At 36.3% G+C, this 19,457-nt stretch overlaps 1 protein-coding gene across 4 annotated transcripts in view; it reads left to right on the top strand.

Moving 5' to 3' along the window:
- DNAI3 (dynein axonemal intermediate chain 3) overlaps positions 1–19,457 on the top strand; it is a 97,004-nt gene that overhangs the window by 47,962 nt on the left and 29,585 nt on the right. For all 4 annotated transcript variants that reach the window (XM_023641746.2, XM_070268759.1, XM_001495268.5 and 1 more), the window contains exons 11-16: positions 1,700–1,789; positions 3,199–3,285; positions 4,420–4,548; positions 7,074–7,147; positions 11,448–11,592; positions 12,955–13,042. In XM_023641746.2, the coding sequence (XP_023497514.1) occupies positions 1,700–1,789; positions 3,199–3,285; positions 4,420–4,548; positions 7,074–7,147; positions 11,448–11,592; positions 12,955–13,042 (613 nt within the window). The remainder of the gene's footprint in view (positions 1–1,699; positions 1,790–3,198; positions 3,286–4,419; positions 4,549–7,073; positions 7,148–11,447; positions 11,593–12,954; positions 13,043–19,457) is intronic.

The raw sequence follows: 19,457 nt of genomic DNA, 5'->3' as shown, positions 1-19,457 counted from the left end.
CTGATTGATTCTTCTTTATAGTTTCAATCTCTTTTGTGAAGTAGCTCCTGAACTCATTGGATTGTTTCTCTATATTCTCTTTTAACTTGTTGAGTTTTTTTATGATAGCTATTTTGAATTCTTTGTCATTTAGATTACATATTTCTGTGTCCTTAGGACTGATTTCTGGGTATTTGCCATTTTCTCTCAGGTGTAGAGAGCTAATATAATGTTTGATATTGCTAGCAGGAGTGGCTCTGTTTTTACACATCCTCATGTTATTTGGTCACAGTTACGCATATCGCCACTGGGTAGGGGTCAAGAGCCGTGTATTCTGAGCCATCTGCCTTCAGCAGAGGTCCCAGGCAGTGGAACCAGTCTGGGTGGGTAGAGGGAGGGGTGTTTCTCCTGTGTGCTCTCGGGGTTTTCTCCCTCTGCCCTCACTATCTGCTCTCCTGGGATGTTAGCTTGATAAGGTGACCCCCTGTGAAAGCTTTCACCCAGGTAGAGAGCTTCCCTCTAGGCTGCAAGGGCCCACCAAGAATCCTTGATGTTCCTGTGAACAAACATCCTCTCCCCTGTTCCTTCCCTCTCAGAAGCCTCCGCAGTCTTTAGGGGAGGGAGTGAAGTTTTCTCTTACGCTGTTCCATCTCCTCTGAGGGGGACTCCAGCCTCTCTGCCCTCTGTTGTATGGCTGCATGGGTCTCTCCAACGTTTTTTGTGTTGTGTTTGGGTGTCCTCTGTTGGAGTATGAATGTCCTTTTTTGTTGCACGTTGGAGGGGAGAGGTTACTGGGAAAACTCACTCTGCCATGATGTGGACATCATCCTCCTTTCCTCTGTTTTGAAGAATATCTTTAAAAAATAATAATAATAATTTCTTAAATAAATAATGCAAATGATTTATTTTGCCTTTATTCTAATCAAAACTGTAAGAAAGTATTGGAAATTTTTATTTTCAAAATAGAGGTTTCTCTAGAATCTACATAGTACCAAATAAAACAAGATAATTCACCTCAGTTCCCATGTGAAAACTTCAGCCCAGTGGTGGTAAACCAATGGCCTCTGGGGCCTATATTTTTGGTTGTTATGTGTAAAGGAGAATGGGAATCATGCAAGTGTTTTGCTTGGTGGTGATAAAGTAGTGACAAAGTCACATAGGTGACTTTGGTTAATATACCTGTTCCTTCACACTTGTATACTCCTTGCAGGGATGCCTCCCTACCCTCTAGGCACTTGAGTTTGTTCACCTTCTGGGGTGTGTATTATTTTAAAATTTGAAATATTATCACTGGCAATACCTCCATCTTCTCTCACTCAACACATTTCATTTTTTGAGTGCTCACTATGTTCCAAGCTATGTACACAGGAGGGAGCAAGACAGAGAAATATCCTGCCCTCACAGAGCTGACCTTCCACACTTTTCAGAAACACTCGTTTCATAGTCTTTTTGTTCATAAAAAATTATAACCTGCCCCACCAATGACCATGGGGAGTAGAGGAGGGGAGACCTGGGTCCCCTTGAGAACACACCTGCTCTCATATGCATGGCCAAGGTCCATGGTAAAATTCAGCAAAGCACCTTCCAATCCAGAGGTAGAATTCTGGTTGCATTTTTAATGGATAGCTATAAAATTAGACTTTTGATTGTCACAACATTTTCCATCCATAATCTCAATAGATTTTCTCACTCTTTCTTGAATTTGTGGGGTTTACATTAGTTAATGCTGGAGAGCCCAGATGACATCTTCTGCTTCAAGTTCTGTCCGAGTGACCCTAACATCATTGCTGGAGGCTGCATAAATGGGCAGGTACTTATGGACTTTTTTTCAGGTATTTATTAATTTAGACAACATTCTGTACACATTTTGATGGTAGTTTTTTTAATTTAAGGATTCATTCAGCAGAAGGAAGCCATGCCGATTGTGTGCCCATCACCATGACGGGAACTGGAATATAAAGTTGTATTAGACATGGTGTCAGGGTTTGAGGTGTCTACAGGGTAACCCAGTTATGATAACAGGAATGAAACCGGGTCAGATCTATTTCCGTTGCTGGAAAGAACCGCACATTGTACGAGATTCTACAAAAGAGCAAAAACCATGAGAATTAATACTTCTTGGTCAAGAGGCCACTTCTGAAACTTCCCTGGGGATAGGAGTCAGGGGATGATCCAGTCTTTAAACATATATTCACTGGATGTGAATTTTTGCTTTTTTCTTCTTTCCCTTTTGAGTTATCAAACTCCTATAAAATTTAGATCCTAGCATCCAGTTGCCTGTTTCTCCAAAAAAGCAAAACAGCTTGTTTTATGATCAGAGTTTAAATTCATGGTGATCCAGTGAGTTTGACCATTACAAGCATATAGGGTCTTTTTGTGTGTGGTAGGAAAACTTCCTTGTGGTTGAAATTTAAATGTCTGTAGCGTCCACACCTGTTTATCCAGAACCAAAACAACCAGGAAATTTTCTCCCTCAGCTCTGTTCAATAATAAGTAATGGTCATAACGATGACCCGAAGCCCATCCTCCAAGCCCTGCAATCCTGAAATGCCTTTTTCACTCATTATGGAAGTAATACAACTTTGTTTTAGCATATTTCAGAAAAGCAAATGGCAAAAATAAAATTCCGTAATCCTGACATTTTTTTGTTAACATTTTAGTGTACTGAAATGACTTTTAATCAATGAAAATTAATCTAGTTTCTTGTTGCATATTCTACTTTAACCTGATTTTTCCAAAAATGACCATCCATGTGCACGCAAATTCGGAGTTGGCTGTAATATTTGATTAAATAGAAATGATCATTTCTCAGTCTTTTTGGACAATTGGGTGTTTGTACTTAATTTTGGAGAACAGGCTGTTTTGGGTCTAAAGCTACTGTCCCCCAAATCATAGCACATTCCCAAAGACAAAGGAAGAATTCTTCCCAAAGCAGAGGGAATTGCATGATGTTTATCTTGGATTTAACAAAATACTAGCATTTATAAACACAAGCACAAAAATCAAAGTGCTGAAAATACTTTTATAGAAAAGAAAACTTTTTTGATATTAGCTTTAAAAGTTGCTGACTTACCTAAGGTGTAGGCTAAATTTAATTATCCCCCAGGGTGATTGATTTATCAGAGTGCATACCAAAACCAGTAAATTTCTAAAAATCTTTTAAGACCTAATTAGCTGTTTCCTGGAAATATGTTGTAATAACATTTATTTCTGTTTTAGATTGTCATGTGGGATATTACCGCACATGCAGATCGCATAGAAAACATCAAGACAGGTGGTAGCAGAAGTAAAAAAGTCACACTCAAGGTTAGCTTTCTATAATTTTTCATCTGCAAGTCTTTCCATTTCAGGAGTTTATCAAAAAGTGCATAACAGAGATGCCAACTAAACAAAGACTCAGTAGAGAAAAAAAGTATTTTTTCCCAAGCCTTCCCATCTGCTTGTGGACATGTTCTGAATCACTTTTATGTAGGCTCTTGATTAAAAACACCACCAAACAGGTCACAGGCTGTTAAGTTCTTTTTTGTTGTTATTGTTGTTAAATACAATGAAGGGACCAAGTGATTTTCCTATAGTGATGTAATTGAAAGAGTCCTGGACAGTAGGGCCGTGTATACAGGGTCTGGATCATAGTACTGTGAATTTGGACGTGTCTCTTCACCTCAGCAAGCATCAATTTTCTCATGGATAAAATGAAGGAGTTGCAATCCTTTCGAATAATAATATACTGCGATTTTGTGAAGCTGTGGATTCTGCCAAGAAGGTTGGGAAAAGATTCCTCTACTCCCAGCTCAGTACTTACTCACCATAGTGCACTCTCCACCCCCAGTTCTTCAACCTGAACATCAGTGGGTCTCTCACCAAGCAGCAGTGGGATGTGGCTTTCTGTGCATGCAAAGAAATACCCCTTCAAAGATGGGATCTTAGGGCTGGCCCAGTGGCGTAGTGGTTAATTCCACACACTCCACTTTGGCCCGGAGTTCACGGATTTGAATCCTGGGTGTTGACTTACACACTGCTCATCAAGCCATGCTGTGGTGGCATCCCGTATAAAAAGTAGAGGAAGATTGTCATGGATGTCAACTCAGGGACTATCCTCCTATAGCAAAAAGAGGAAGATTGGCAACAGATGTTAGCTCAGGGCCAATCTTACACACACACGCGCGTCTACACGTGCAAAAACAAAGATGAGACCTCACTATTCTTTAGGGAGTGGGTCAATAATTCTTGTTAAGTTACAAATAAAATCTTAGACTAAGCTGAAGGAGAAAGTAGATAGTCTTATTGCCTAAATATACAATACATAGAATTACTAATTTACATTTTTCCTTGAACTGGTATTTTTCCAAGTTGTTAATTTTAGTTGGAATGATGAGTAAAGAATGAGTTCATTCATCAGCTCTCTGAAATTAGCACATAACTTTCTGTTAACATTTTCAGCCTATGTTTCTCCTTGAACCAGACAGTAATAAGGAAGCAATGTATATCAGGCACTGTGCTGTCTCCTCAATAGAAAATGGACATAAGCACGTGATTACAGATATTCATTGGCTGCCCGACACATTTGAGGTGAGTTTTAACAGCTTCATACTTTTCTCCTGCTGGATTGTAAAGTTTTGGAAGATTTTATTCAAAGAGGATGTTTCAGGTCAACAATTCATTTACATTTAAATTATGAAATGACCAAGAACTCGGCATCAAACAGTTGTGTCACTGTGGTCAGAACAGTATCTGACTTGGGGATGAGAAGAAGGCCAATGTTTCAACTCCAATGGTTTATAAACCACTAAAAAATGTAGGTGGTGTCAACATTGATATAATACTACAGTGGAGAAGAGAAGGGTTTGATATGTAAAAATAGAGTACAAATATTTCACACCCTTAGACTTTGTGGATTTAAAATGTATGATTTCTACTATTTGGAGCAGGCACCTTGAGGATCTGTGACATGTAGTGATGTGTCATGAACTGAGTGTGCCATGAGGGAGGTAGATGAAAATTAGCTGTGCAGTGAGTGAGCCCAGCTGACTGCCCAGCATCTGCACTGAAGTTTGGCTTTGTGGTTCTGTACTAGACTCACAAAGACTTGCGTCTGTGAAACTGGTAACTGATTAGCTCCCCAAATGCGTCTCTCACTAAAGACACTAAGGATCTCCTATGTGCTTTGAGGAGTTCACAAGTGAGAATATCAAGGAATATTCTGAAAAATTAGGGTTATAAAAGGCAATTAGCCCTTCAGGGTATTCAAATGGATTATGCAAACAACAGTACTTTAAAAGTTATAAAGGAATAGAATAAATAGCCCAGATACAGTTTCTGTTATTTATAAAAGTTTAACATATGTAATAGAAGTTAAAGCCCAAGAGAGGGAACTCCATTTTAACTCATGTCATACACACAAATTAATTCAGATAAATTGAAATGGAAATAACAAATCACAGGAAAAATACAATAAATTGGAATAGAATATCATATTGCTGGAATGGGCCTAGTTTTCTAAACTAACTAATGTTGAAAGAAACTCAAAACATACACATGTAAACTTCTAAATTAAAAAATGAAAAGTAAATAACCAAATGCAGGAAAATGTTTGCCCCAAATATGGTAAATACAAAATTTCCACTAAATAAGCAAAAGACATAAACTGAAAAACAATTAGTAGAAATACATGAAAATCATTCAGCCTTGTTAATATCAAAGAAATTAACAACGAAGCAACAATAATGTGCTGTTTTCAACCTATTTAATTTTTAAATGAAAATTTCAAATAATACCCTGTGTCAGGATGAAATGATGAAATCAGCAAACTGTTGCTAGTTCTAACATACAACTTTTGGAATATGATTAGTCAATGTAGTTCTTAAATCATCCAAATTTTCAAACTTTATGACCTGTAACTCAAATTTTAGGAATTCATACAAGGAAATAATCCAATTTGTGTCTCAAGATACAAAATTACACGCATACCTTGACAATGTCAAAGTGTATCCATGAAAGAAGATTGGAAAAAAATATAAGGTAGAATTATATTTTATTTTAAAACCTTCTATTTTCCAAACTTCTGTAACATTATTATGTGGTTTCTTAAAATCATTAAAACATAAAACCCCAGGGCAGGCACATCTCTGGGGTCTGGCGCTTCATGCATCAGGGAAGGCTGGGTAGAGGAGAGCCAGCGTGGGTTCTGGGTTATTTGTCAGATCCAGGGGAAGTTGGCAGCCACTCTCCAACCAGAAGGGGTTCATGCTGCGGTGGTGTCAACCAGGTTCCCCGGGTCCCATCTCCTGGGATGTCTGCAGGCCTTGCCAGAGCAGCACTTGTATCCCTCCCACTCCTACTTTCACTATTTCTTTGCTGCTGAAAGCCCCACCTTTTCTTACTATTTTGCTCAATCGGTCCTACCAAGCAGTAGGGAATCCGGGAAACTCCTGTTTCCCCATTGATTCGAGAGTGGCCCCTTCATAGGTTGCCACAGAAACTTTCACCGCGTCTGAGGGCGAGCTGGTTGGAATTTTGTACCTTCTAGGACCCTGAGGAGTCATGAACCCTCATTAGACTCCCATGTGCTAGCAGAGCAGTGCCCCTAATTACTGAAAGATGCAAGTGCCAAGGCATGAACTGCATGCTGTTGGTGTCTAATTTAACCCTAAGCCTCTTTTCTGTTGATCTTACCTGCTTGAGCTCCTATGTTCGGCTCCGTAGTTAATAGTGAAAAACCGAAAGAGCCTACATTTCTAATAATAATAGATAATGAAATTATGATATATAATCTATATATTACAAAGCTATAAGAATGATTTATGACTGCATAGGTAAGTGTTCAAATTATATTAATTGAAAAATCTTAGGATAGAAATTTATATGCATGCTACTTAAAACTATGTAAAAATGTTTCTGTAAAAAAACTGGAAAAGAATATATGGCAGAATTATGTTTGATTTTAAAACCTTCTATTTTCTAAATTTCTGTCATAGTGTTATATTCTCTAAATAAAAAATTAAAGAAGAAAAATTTTAAAATGTAAAAAGTTATGAGAAAAAGGTCATTACCGTTCTAGGTACATAGAACTTACTTATTGCATTTTTAAAAAATAGATTAACAGAATGGGTACTGTCTTTGAGAATCGAAGTGGAATATGCTGTCAACTTGTCACCTGTTCAGCAGATTGGTATGTCTTATTTTAAACAGTTCTTAATATGTTTTCATACAATATATTCTTTTTCTTAGATGCTCCTAAAATCATTGTCTCTGTTCCTTAAATAATCTTTATTGTAGCAGTTAAACCTAATGTAACTAAAGGACAGAATGTTAGAGATTGCTGCTGGTTAAAAAAATCTGTTTATAGATACAAATATGTTGTAAAAAGAAGAATTAACTAAGATTCATAGTTGATAATGTTGGATAACATTATCCATAGTTATTCTGCTTCTTCACATTCTCATATTTGTACATTTGTAATTTGTGTTGCTTATATTCAGTTTTATCTCACAATTACAAAATTAAAACATTGAATTGGGAAAGCTTTTAAAAAGAGGAAGACTTTAACATTTTTATTGCATATTTACAAAAAGTTTTAATAAACAATTCAGTAAGTACGTTAAAGTGTTTATTTTTAAAAAATTGCATCTCCCAATTTATAGAACTAAAAATTCATAACGAAGTAGAAAATGTGAAGAGAAATAGTATTATCTAGCATTCAAATACTGGCAAAATTTTACCATTCCAAATAGCTTTGATCCCAACAGACATAATGACACCTTGGGCCATAGATGCGACAACAGCAGGAGAAGCAGCTATGGAGGGGCAGGCAAAGGCATAAGTAACATGAGCAGCAGCCATGAGCAAAGAATAGGGGAGACGTGGTTAATCCCATGGGCACGTATTGGGTAAGGTTCTGTGATTGCAAGCAACAGAAATTGACTATGGCTAACTTAAGGGGGAAAAATAAATTTCTTGGAAGTTTATGCCACTTCTCTACCTACTAGGTGCTTTAATAGGTTAACTGTTTTTATATTCATAACAACCCTGAAAAATGCTTGTTGATAGAGGAAGTGAGGCTCTGAAGGCAAATACATATATAGTGAGCTGTATATATAATTATACCCTATACTGTAACTAGCAAGTAAGGATGCTTCTGAATCAAAGGAAGAGCTGCCTCAGGCCTCAGAAAGAGCCCCAGGACTTTGGGTAGCAGGAATTTAATGGCTGACTCCTTCCATATGAATGAGTCAGTTCCAACTATTGCGGTCACTATTGATGAGTCAGAGCGACAAGAGAGACTCTGACTTCTGTTACATCAGGAACTCGCCCCTTTGGCCAGGGAAGGAACGGCAGAGCACCTTCAGTGACACCTTGAGTGACAGTTCCAACCTGACTGCATGCAATAGGAAAGAAACAGTTCCCCAAAAAACAATTATAATTCTTTTGCCAAAAAAAGAAAGGAGAGGAGGGGTTGTTGCCCAAGCAAAAACCACACATGACACTTATAGGGCCATATGGAATATTATGCAATAATTAAAATTTATTATTATTTCATGGAGAAATTTTTATGGTATAATGTTGATTATTAACAGCGGAATGCAAAGCTATACTGTCCTTCAGTAGCCTTGGAGAACATTTAGAAGAACTGAACAGACTAAAAATATTACATGTACTTTATTGAAGACTCAGATCCTTGACTGTTGTTTATAATGATGGCCCTTGAATTTGGAAATATTCTGGAATATTCTGGAAATAGTTCCTTCAAAAATTGTTAAAGTAAGAAAAAGTTTATGCATTTAGAAAAACTAACTTTTAGCTATCTGGAAAACTCATCAGCCTGTATCCTTTATATTTAGCCATTCTAAACGTTTTATAAAATAATTTAAAATTAGGTTCCATTAATTGAGAATATATGACTGATTTATGCAGAAAGTTCAACTGAAGTTAACGGTATTTAGCAAAACCATTTCATGAGTAATGCAAATTAATGGTATAAATCATACTCAAGAAGAGCTATATAATTTTGAAAAACAATTTTAAACCAACTATATTTATATTTTAAAACAGATCTTATTACATCATTTGGTATTCCCCCAAGGATTTATGTTTTGACAACATAAAATGATTAATATTTTATTAATTTTAACTATTTATTAAGATGAATAAATGGTTAATGTTAGATAATTCACATAAATAAATAAAAGTTTTGTTAGTCTTGCTTGAGTTACATCTGTATCTAAATACTTTAATTTACACATCAAAATTCCTTAGTAATATCTTAAATTTTTTAATCGATTTACTCATAACCTCAGTGATAGAAATTATGGAGCTAACATGGCATATTCATTACAGCTCTCATATTTTTTCACATAATCAATATGAAGACGTTTTTATACTAAAGTACTACACAAGTATCATTATAAATTTTTTTACCAAGTTTATTACACTAAAAATGACACTCTATAGATGTGTGGAACTTTATTAAGACTTTTCACACACATTCCCATTTGATTTTCGTAATCAACCTGAGAAAGGAGAAATAATACTCATTGGATGCCTACTATGTAAAAAGTACATTAAACCCAACTTTGCATATGAGTTGTTGTCACTATACATATATTCATGACACCAAAAACAAGCAATAGAAGAAAAAAGATAAATTGTACTTCATCAAAATTTAAAACTTTTGTGCTTCAAAAGACACTATCAAGAAATTGAAAAGACAACCCATGGAATGAGAAAATATTTGCAAATCATATATCCGATAAGAGATTTCTATCTAGAATACACAAAGAGAACTTACAACTCAACAATAAAAAGACAACCCAGTTTAAACTGAGCACAGATTGTCAATTGACCTTTCCCCCAAAAGCATATACCAAAGGCCAATAAGCACATGAAAAGATGCCCAACAACATGACCTATCAGTGAAATGCAAGTCAAAACCACAAGGAGACCTGAAATAGCCAAAAGATCGTCTTTGTCAAGACAAAGAAGATCAAAGTTGGAAGACTCATACTTCCTGAACTCTAAGCTTTCTGCAAAGTTATAGCACTAGTGACAGATATACTGATACTGGCTGGCATAAGGATAGACATATAGATCCATGGAATAGAATTGAGAGTCCAGAAGTAGACCCATACCTCTATGGTCAGCTGATTTTCAACAAAGATGCCAAGAGAATTTAATGGAAAAGGAATAGTCTTTTCAACAAACAGTGCTGGGACAACTGGATATCCACATGCAAAAAAATGAAGTTGGACCCTTACCTCACACTGTACACAAAAATTGACTGAAAGTGGTATAAAGACCTAAATGTAAGAACTAAAACTATACAACTCTTAGAAGAAAACATAAGCATAAATGTTCATGACCTTGGATTAGGGAGTGATTTCCTAGATATTATACCAAAAGCACAAGAAAATGCAAATCAAAATCAGTTTTGATGAGATGCCACCTCGTACCCACTAGGATGGCTATAATTTTTTAAAAAGCGGAAAATATTAAGTGTTGATGAGGATGTGGAGAAATTGGAATCTTCATACATTGCTTATGGGAATGTAAAAGGATGCAGTTGCTTTGGAAAACAATCTATCAGTTTCTCAAAAGGTTAAACATAGAAGTTACCATATAACCCAGGAATTGCACTCCTAGATATATACCCAAGAGAAACGAAAACATGCATCCACACAAAACTCACACACAAACGTTCATGGCCGCACTATTCATAATAGCCAAAAAGGGGAAACAACCCAAATTTATTTATCCATTCATCGGCCTATCAACTAATGAACTGATAAGTGAAGTGTAGTATGTCCCGTACAATGGAGTATTATTTGGCAAACAAAGGAATGATGTACTGCTATATACTACAACATGGATGAACTTTGAAGACATTATGCTAAATGAAAGAAGCCAGTTACAAAAGACCACATATTATGTGATTCCATTTACATGAAATGTCCAGAATTGACAAATCTATAAAGACAAGAAGTAGATTTGTGGTTCCCTAGGCCAAGAGGGAAGAGTTGGGGGGAAATGAGGAATGACTGCTAATTTGTACAGGGTTTCTTTTTGGGGTGATGAAAATCTAAAACTGTTTGTGGTGATGGTTGCACAACTCTGTGAATATATTTAAAACTATTGAATTATGCATTTTAAATGGGCTAATTTTGTGGGATATGAGTTGTATTTCAATAAAGCTGTTCCATTAAAGAAAATTGTGTCAATGTCCAAACTCAATTCTCATATAGGATAATATTAGTCTCAAGACTAGCAAAGTTATTAAATAACCCTATAAACTGTAAATTCTCTAGAATATAAAATGCAAAACAGTCCCATTTCATTTTTTAAAAATCTTAATTCCAGAGATATTGAAATACAGCCACAATCACATTGCTAATATGTAGCAGCAAGAATAGTAGTCCTGAGGTTATTCTTCTATTTTGTACTTAATAAAAAATAAAATGTAAACTTTTTTTTTAAAGCACAATATGTTTTTGGGATATCAGACCACAGAAAGCTTTAACTCCTCAACCCACAGAGAAAAAGAAAGACGAAAGTATTGAAATTCCTTTCGACGTACCATCTACTTTTTTGCATCTAGATCTCGCCTGGAAGCCTCTCTCTAAGGTAAGTAACATGGGAGTTAGTCCATCTATTTGCTTTCATACACTCTATAATTTATCTGCATAGACATACAGGTATACGCGCACTCTAAAAGTAGAGCGGTTCAAATTAACACAGGACTTTACAATCCAGGTATTCATTTATCCAATAAATTCCTTGATTGAGAGTTATGGTGATGCTTGTCTAAATCAAGTCAGAAATCACAGTTATTGTGAACTTGAAATTGATATTTGTTCATGTATAAGCAAGCTACAACTTACAAATGGTTTCTATAATGATTATTCAATTGCATATCAGTTGCTTGAAAATTGGCAGGCTCACGGGTTAACCTGGAAGAGCTAATTTTACCTCTATTGTAGCCAAAATTCTGCATATTTTATACCTCAGTAGTAGGAAACAGTATTGTAATACCACGACCAAGCAAAATAGAAAAATAATTGAACGAGAAATTATTTGTACTTATCTTGAATGGCATAGCTTGCAGAAAAGCAATCTTAGTTTAAGAAACATATGGCTGTGTATGGGATGTGTGTGGAAAGTATGAATGGACATCTGATGTTGATGACTCTCTTTCTTTAGAATGTCTAATTCTAGTTCCAATGAGTACTTTTCTTCTCCTTTGATTTAAAGTATCACTAGAATTACATTATTATGTGTTTGCTCCCAATGGAAGAGAGAGCACGGAGGGGTGAGCATATTCCTGAAGTATTAGAAATTAGAAAAAGAGAATTAGAAACTTCCTCGGTAGGATTTAATGAGCTATAAATAGTTAAAAAAGAAACAAGCAAACGAAAATTCACCTAAGAATAATCGTATAGCAGGTGGACAAACATCCCAATGGAGAGAAGTTGGGTGGAAGAGGGAACCATGAAGGAAAGATTTAAAGCGTGACAATTTTCCATTCTGCTGCAGACCCAGGGCCACTTCTGCAACTCAGGGGCATGTGTGTCCCCAAGATGGGACTTGCCAGTGCCAGGCAGATACAACGTCCCCACACAACTTCTGGAGTTTCATTTAACTGAAAGATTTAGGGAAAAGGGGAATGAGCCTTTATTTTCTATTAAATCCAACAAGGATGTATTATGGAATAGAATGCAAAACATTTTCAGAAATTAAACAGCACATGAGACTTTGGGATTTGGAAATGACGCCCTGGACAAACTCCTTTCGGGAGCAGTTTTAGAAACCATGATTTAGGTGCTTCCCATTGAGAAAAGCAGCTAGAAATCTGAGGGAGAATGGAGAAGGGAAGGAGAAGGAGGTGGGAATAAAAATCTGGGGGAATAAAGGAAAAGCAAGAATAAATCACCCATGGATACCTTAAGGGGATATGGAAATAATCTTTCTTATATGTTCTCCCAAAAGATAAGGCTGTCTAAGGGTGAAACAAGCTTAGACCATTGCCCAACCAAGATAAGCCTGAGTGAAGATCATCTCCAGTACAAAGCACAAGGTAACTGCCTCTGCTCATTAAAAAGGCATTTAATCATTTGCGTGTTAGTGTTTCCATATGTCTAAGGTGAGTTACTTACTAGTTAGTCTAATTCGTAAAAAGAATACGGAAAATCAAACCCTCCAATATGGAACTTTATAATGGCCAAAATAGCTTTAGCCAACACATTAAAACTGCCTATACACACAGAAAGATTTAACAGAATTCAGTTCAATTTAGTTTCACAAACATTTATTAAGCACACATATATTTTTGAAAATTCACTACATTAAAAAAATTTAATGAAGCCCACTTAAAGAATACGTATGTGCTCAAAGAATAATTCTATAAGATGGAATATATCTCAAGTCTAGCAAAACAAGTTATGAAATGCTAAGAAATAAATTACCATTCTCAATCAGAATATAATAGAAAAATTAATATTTGTGCAGTACTGTGATAAAACTGAGTAAAGAAAGAACAGTTGGCTTCTAAATTGATCGCAACTCAACCCATGCACCTTTGTTGAAGTAACTGAAGGATGCACATATAAGCTGTCAAAACTATTAACATAAAGATGTGCATGAATGTGCCACCTTGAGAACAGCGTGCAATGAAAATGTACAAGAATCACTAGCAACTGAAGTGGTTTCATAACGTTTGCTTTATCGAAAGGATTTTCATTTATAAATTTTTCAACAGTCACTTAAATGATAAGACATCTAAGAAAAACATACTCTATATCTAACACCCAGCTTGGGCAAAATTCACTTTGAAGCAATGTGTTTCATACATACAACTCAAAGACCTCATGCTAAAAAAAAAAATGGGATCACTAAATTTTATAGACATTTTCAAAGCAATATGAAAAGATTGCGTTTTTTTTAGTATTTGGGCCTGCTTCATTCCGGAGGGAAGCTAAGGTGGGCACTCTCCTCCTCCTCTTTATATTCGATTATTGGTTACAATTTGTTGAATTCCAGTCATGGGTCAGGTTCTGTGCTAATACTGCATGTGCTTTCATTCATTTAACAAGTATTTATGAAGTGCTTATTTTGTGCTAGGCCCTGAGGGTACAACAGTGAATAAAACAGGTGGTAATGATCACAAAAATCCTGCAGGCTGGGAATTTTCATTACCGTTTTATAATTAAGGAAACCAAGACTGACAGAGGTTAATGTCACTTGTAAAAATGTAAGTTTATTGTAACTTATTAATTGTCCTACTCTTATTTTTTAACCTAATAAAAAGAGAAGGTCATGAGGATATTACGTGCTTTTACCCAGTTTATATTAAGGATATCACTACACCTTTTAAAGTGTGGTTTTTTTCATTATTCACTTTTAACAACTTTATTGAGATGTAACTGACATACAAAAATGCACACATTAAAGTATTCAATTTGGCATGTTTTGACATATTAAAAACACATGAAACCATCACCATGATCGAGATAATGAACATATCCATCACTCCCAAAAGTCAACTCATATAGCCATTGCCTTTGTAATCCCTCTGGCACCTCTCCCACTTCTACTTCCAGACCACTGATCTGCTTTCTGTCACTATATATCAGTTTGCATTTTCTAGAATTTTATGTAAATCGTACAATATACATTCTGTTTTTGTCTGGCTTCTTTCAATCAGGGTAATTATTTTGGGATTCATTCATGTTGTTGTGTGTATCAAAGGTTCGTTCGTTTTTATTCCAGAATAGTATTTCATAGTATGGATATACCATAGATGTTTGTCCATTCACCTGTTGATGGACACTTGGATTATTTTCAGCTTAAGGCTATTGCAGATAAAACTTCTATGAACATTCATATACAGGTCTTCATATAGACATATGCTTTCATTTGTCTTGGGTAAATTCCTAGAAATTGAATGATTAAATCATATGGCAGGTGTATCTTTCACTTTTTTTTTTTTTTAAAGATTTTATTTTTCCTTTTTCTCCCCAAAGCCCCCGGTACATAGCTGTATATTCTTCGTTGTGGGTTCTAGTTGTGGTATGTGGGATGCTGCCTCAGCGTGGTTTGATGAGCAGTGCCATGTCCGTGCCCAGGATTCGAACCAACGAAACACTGGGGCAGCGGAGCGCGCGAACTTAACCACTCGGCCACGGGGCCAGCCCCTGTATCTTTCACTTTTTAAGAAACTGCCAAAGTGTTTGCCAAAGTGGTTGTACCATTTTACATTCCCACTAGCAGTGTAGCAGAGTTCTACTTCTTCCACATCCTTATGAACATTTGGTATGACTAGTCCTTTTAATTTAACCATTCCAAAATGTGTGTAGCGAAATCTCATTTGTATTTAGCTAATGACTAGAGATGTTGAGCATATTTTCATGTACTTGTGCGCCACCTGTATATCATCCTTGAAGTGTCCAAATCTTTTGTGCATTTTTTAATTGGGCTGTTTTCTTATTAATGAATTTTGAGAGTTCTTGATACATTCTGCATGATACTCCTTTGTCATATATATGATTTGCAAATATTTTCTCCCAGTTTGTGATTTATCTTATTCTCTTAACACTGTCTTTTGAAAAGCAGAGGTTTTTAATTTTGAGGAAGTCCAATTTATCAGTTTGTTCTTTTGTGGATCATGATTTTGCTGTCGAATTTAAGAAATCTTTGCCTAACCCAAGATTGAGTTATTTTTTTCCTAGGAGTGTTATAGTTTGATATACTTGATTGCACTGACTAGAACTTCCAGAATGGCAAATAGAAGTGGTGAGAGTGGGCATCCTTGTTTTGTTCCAGATCATAGGGAGAAAGTGTTCAGTGTTTTACTATTAAGTATGATGTTAGCTGGAGGGTTTTCATAGAACTGTTTATCAGGTGGAAGAAGTTTCCTTCTATTCACAAATATGTTGGATTTTGTTAGAAGCTTTTTCTGTATCATTTGAGATGACCATATGCTATTTTTCTTTTTAAACTTGTTAATATGGTGAACTACACTGATTAACTTTTAAATGTTAAACTAGCCCTGTGTTCCTGGGATAAACCCCACTTGGTTGTGATGTAGTATTCTCCTGTATTGTTGGATTCAGTTTGCTAAAATTTTGTTAAGAATTGATGTATTGTGTTTTCATTTTTATTTAGTTGAAAATACTTTTTTAAATTCCCTCCTGATTTCTTCTTTTGCCCATGGGTTATTTGCAAGTATGAGTTTTAGTTTACAAATTGTTGGAGATTTCCCAGAGATCTTTCTATTATTGGTATCTAATTTAATTCCATTCTAATGGGGGAACATACTCTATATGACTTGTATGACCATATTCGGTCTATCTTGAGAAATGTTTCATGTTCACTTTAAGAGGGTGTGTGTCTGCTGTTGTTGGATGGAATGTTCCATAAATGTCAATTTGGCCGATAGTAGTTTTTAAATCTTCTATATTCTTGCTGATTTTCAGTCTCCTTGTGCTATCAATCATTGAAAGAGTGGCATTGAAGTTTCTGACTGTAATTCTGGATTTGTCTATTTCTCCTTGCAGTTCTATCATTTTTGCTTCATGTATTTTGAAGCTCTGTTATTAGATACATAAATGTTCAGGATTGTTATGTTCTCTTGATGAATTGGTAACATCCTTTACTCTGAAATCTGGTTTATCTAATATTACTATAGCCATCTAGCTTTCCTTTGGTTAGGGTTAGCATGGAATACCTTATTTTATCCTCTTGCTTTTAACCTATTTGTGTCTTATATTTGGCATGCCTTTCTTGTGAGTCTTGTATTAAAATCTAATCTAATCATTGAAACATTTAGAACATTTACATTTAATGTGAATATTGATATAGTTAAGTTTAAAAGTATCATCTTTTTTTTTTCTCCCTTCTCTCAGGGATCAATGTCCTTTGTGGTCTGATGTCCAGTGCCTTGAAAAGATATTATTTCATATATGTTGCCTGTTTTTTAGTTGTTTTAGGTGAGAACGCTTAGGTCCAGTCCCAACTGCTTCATCTTGACCAAAAGCAGAAGTTTATCTAAAGTGTGTTTTAAAAAATTCATTATGAGATATGACTATATCTTTTTTAAAAAAAAACAAATGAATCTAAACTTTAAGATCCCTCAAGTGAGTATAATTTCTGTTGCACCTTCATTTCTTTACAAATATTAGACTCCGAGCCCATCTCTTTCTGAAGGCTGCCTAAATAGGGTACCATTTCGGGAGATAGAGGCCTTATTTTTCCTCTTAAAGAATGTTATATTTCATTTTAGTGTACGCACAATTAGCACCAGGTAATAGGTGCATAAAACTAAGTGGTGACAGAAGCATTATATAGAAATATTGTGATCCTTTAATTTTTTTAAGAATAATTTTTACACTGGGGTTTATTCAACACTGTGTTTGTTCAACACATTTATTAAACTCCTACAAAGTGCCAGGCTCGGAGGCTATAGCTGAGAAAGACAAGTCCTTGCTTTCATGGAGCTTACATCCTGGTGGGATAGACGCTGAAATACAGAACAAATATGTATCCACATCCCTTCAAGGAAGGGCCTATTTAAAATGGAGAACCTGGAAGCGTGCCCCAAATGTAATCAAATAGAAATACTCCCCATTAAATGAATGTTCTCTTTCCAGACAAAGTCATTTTGTGGATATTTCTTAGAGAAAGGCGTATCTGGCTAAGTCAGTTCATAAAGAGAATGGACACGTTTTCAGATTCTCAGCTGAGACGCTAGTCGGTAGTATCCGCTTACGTGTGTCCAGAAGTCCATATTGTAGGCAATTCCACAGGTCCTGGAGAGAATGAATTGTCACTTGGCAATCCCATGGAACTTGCTAGCACATGCGTCTTATCTCTAAAGGCAGCTACTATGGCCATGGGCTGCTTCCTGTGTGGACAACCAGCTTTGGGGACTTTGAGATCTAATTATGTTATTCTGGATCTCCTTCAGACACAACGCCAGGAATCCGCTTAACTCTCGCCAGACTTGGACCTGTTGACTAGAATACACTCATATGCTTCTTGACCACATTTTACTTATTGACCCTATAGTGTCTCTCCTTCGACTGGGAATCACAAGTCCGTGCTATTCTATCGCATTTTCTTGAGGCCTCCAGCAGTCCCAGTGTCAGTGTCTGGTACTCTGTTGCCATCTAGTGGCCACAGGCCGCTCGCTTTCCCTGCCATGTCAGTACCCTTCTAGGCAGTCACTTTGAGAAGTTGTCTATTTATTCTCATGAAGAAGCCTTTACCCTAAATGGTTTTGGAATTCCTTCTTTGGAATTGCCTTCGGAGCTTCTGTTATATTCTTCTAAGCAATGTGGCATAGTAATTAAGGATATGCATTCTGGGGTCCATGGTCTGAGTTTAAATCCCAAAGCCACATTTATTATTTGACTATGTCAAATTACTTAACCTCTCTGTGACTTACTTTTTTTTTTTCAATCTGTTGGAAAAAAGAGAAATGTAGATAAGGTGAATACATAATAAAGGTAACTATCTCCCAGAATATTGTGAAGATAAATGAGTTAATACATGTAAAGCTCTAAGAACAGCACATCAACTCAATAAACATTGGCCACCATGTGTGAGACCTTGGGCAATCTACTTAATCTCTCTGAGCCTCAGTTTACTCATCCTTGAAGGAAGATTGGTGCTTAACCATCTCAGGAGTTACTGTAGGGGCTGAATAAAATGGTTCATGTAGAGCACATGGTTTAGTGCCTGGCAAGCAGCAAACACTCAGTAAATGTTAGCTGCTATTATTGTTACTATCCCCGGTGGTGGAAAATCCATGACTTATGAGGATGACGTTGAATTTCATAAATATCCAGGTTATTCCTGTCAAGTCTCAGTAAATGCAGCTGATGATAACATTTTTCTCTGACCTCATCCTGTTTGATCTACCATATTAAACGCTATTGACTAAGCCCCTTTCTTGGTGCTTCCACCTTCCTTGGCTTTTGTGATTTTCCTGATACTTCTTCAGTTTCTCTCCTTGGTCTTCTTTCCCTGCCGCATTATACCTTGATGCTCTCTAATCATGAATGTATCTCAAACTCTAACTCCAGCTCTGTGCTTTCCTTATTATGCTCTCTCCCTTTGGTAACGCAGTCTATTCTCATACCTCTCCTGAGAATCCTTCCTCACCTCTCCCTATCTCCTGGGTTTGAACTCAACCTTTTCCCTCAAAGTCAATGTGTCCAGAACAGAACTTGAGTCATCCCTGAGACTCTTCTCAGGCCCCGAGGTCCAGTCTCTCACACAGGATAATTGTCTTCATTTACAATGCATCTCACAGCTGCCTCTTCCTTTGCATTAGCAGTAGTGACCCCTGGATCAGGCTCTCGCTTCCCTTGTTAGACCAGAGGGCTCCAAACCATTCCATCTTGCACCCCTACAGGAAACATTTTTGAGCACATATTCCCGATGAATATGTGCTTATTTACAAATTATATACATGTTCTACTCTGCTAATA

Source organism: Equus caballus, chromosome 5, assembly GCF_041296265.1.
Source record: "Equus caballus isolate H_3958 breed thoroughbred chromosome 5, TB-T2T, whole genome shotgun sequence".
In the NCBI taxonomy this organism is placed as follows: domain Eukaryota; kingdom Metazoa; phylum Chordata; class Mammalia; order Perissodactyla; family Equidae; genus Equus; species Equus caballus.
The sequence above is the reverse complement of the archived record's forward strand: the minus strand, read 5'-3'. Positions and strand labels throughout refer to the sequence as shown.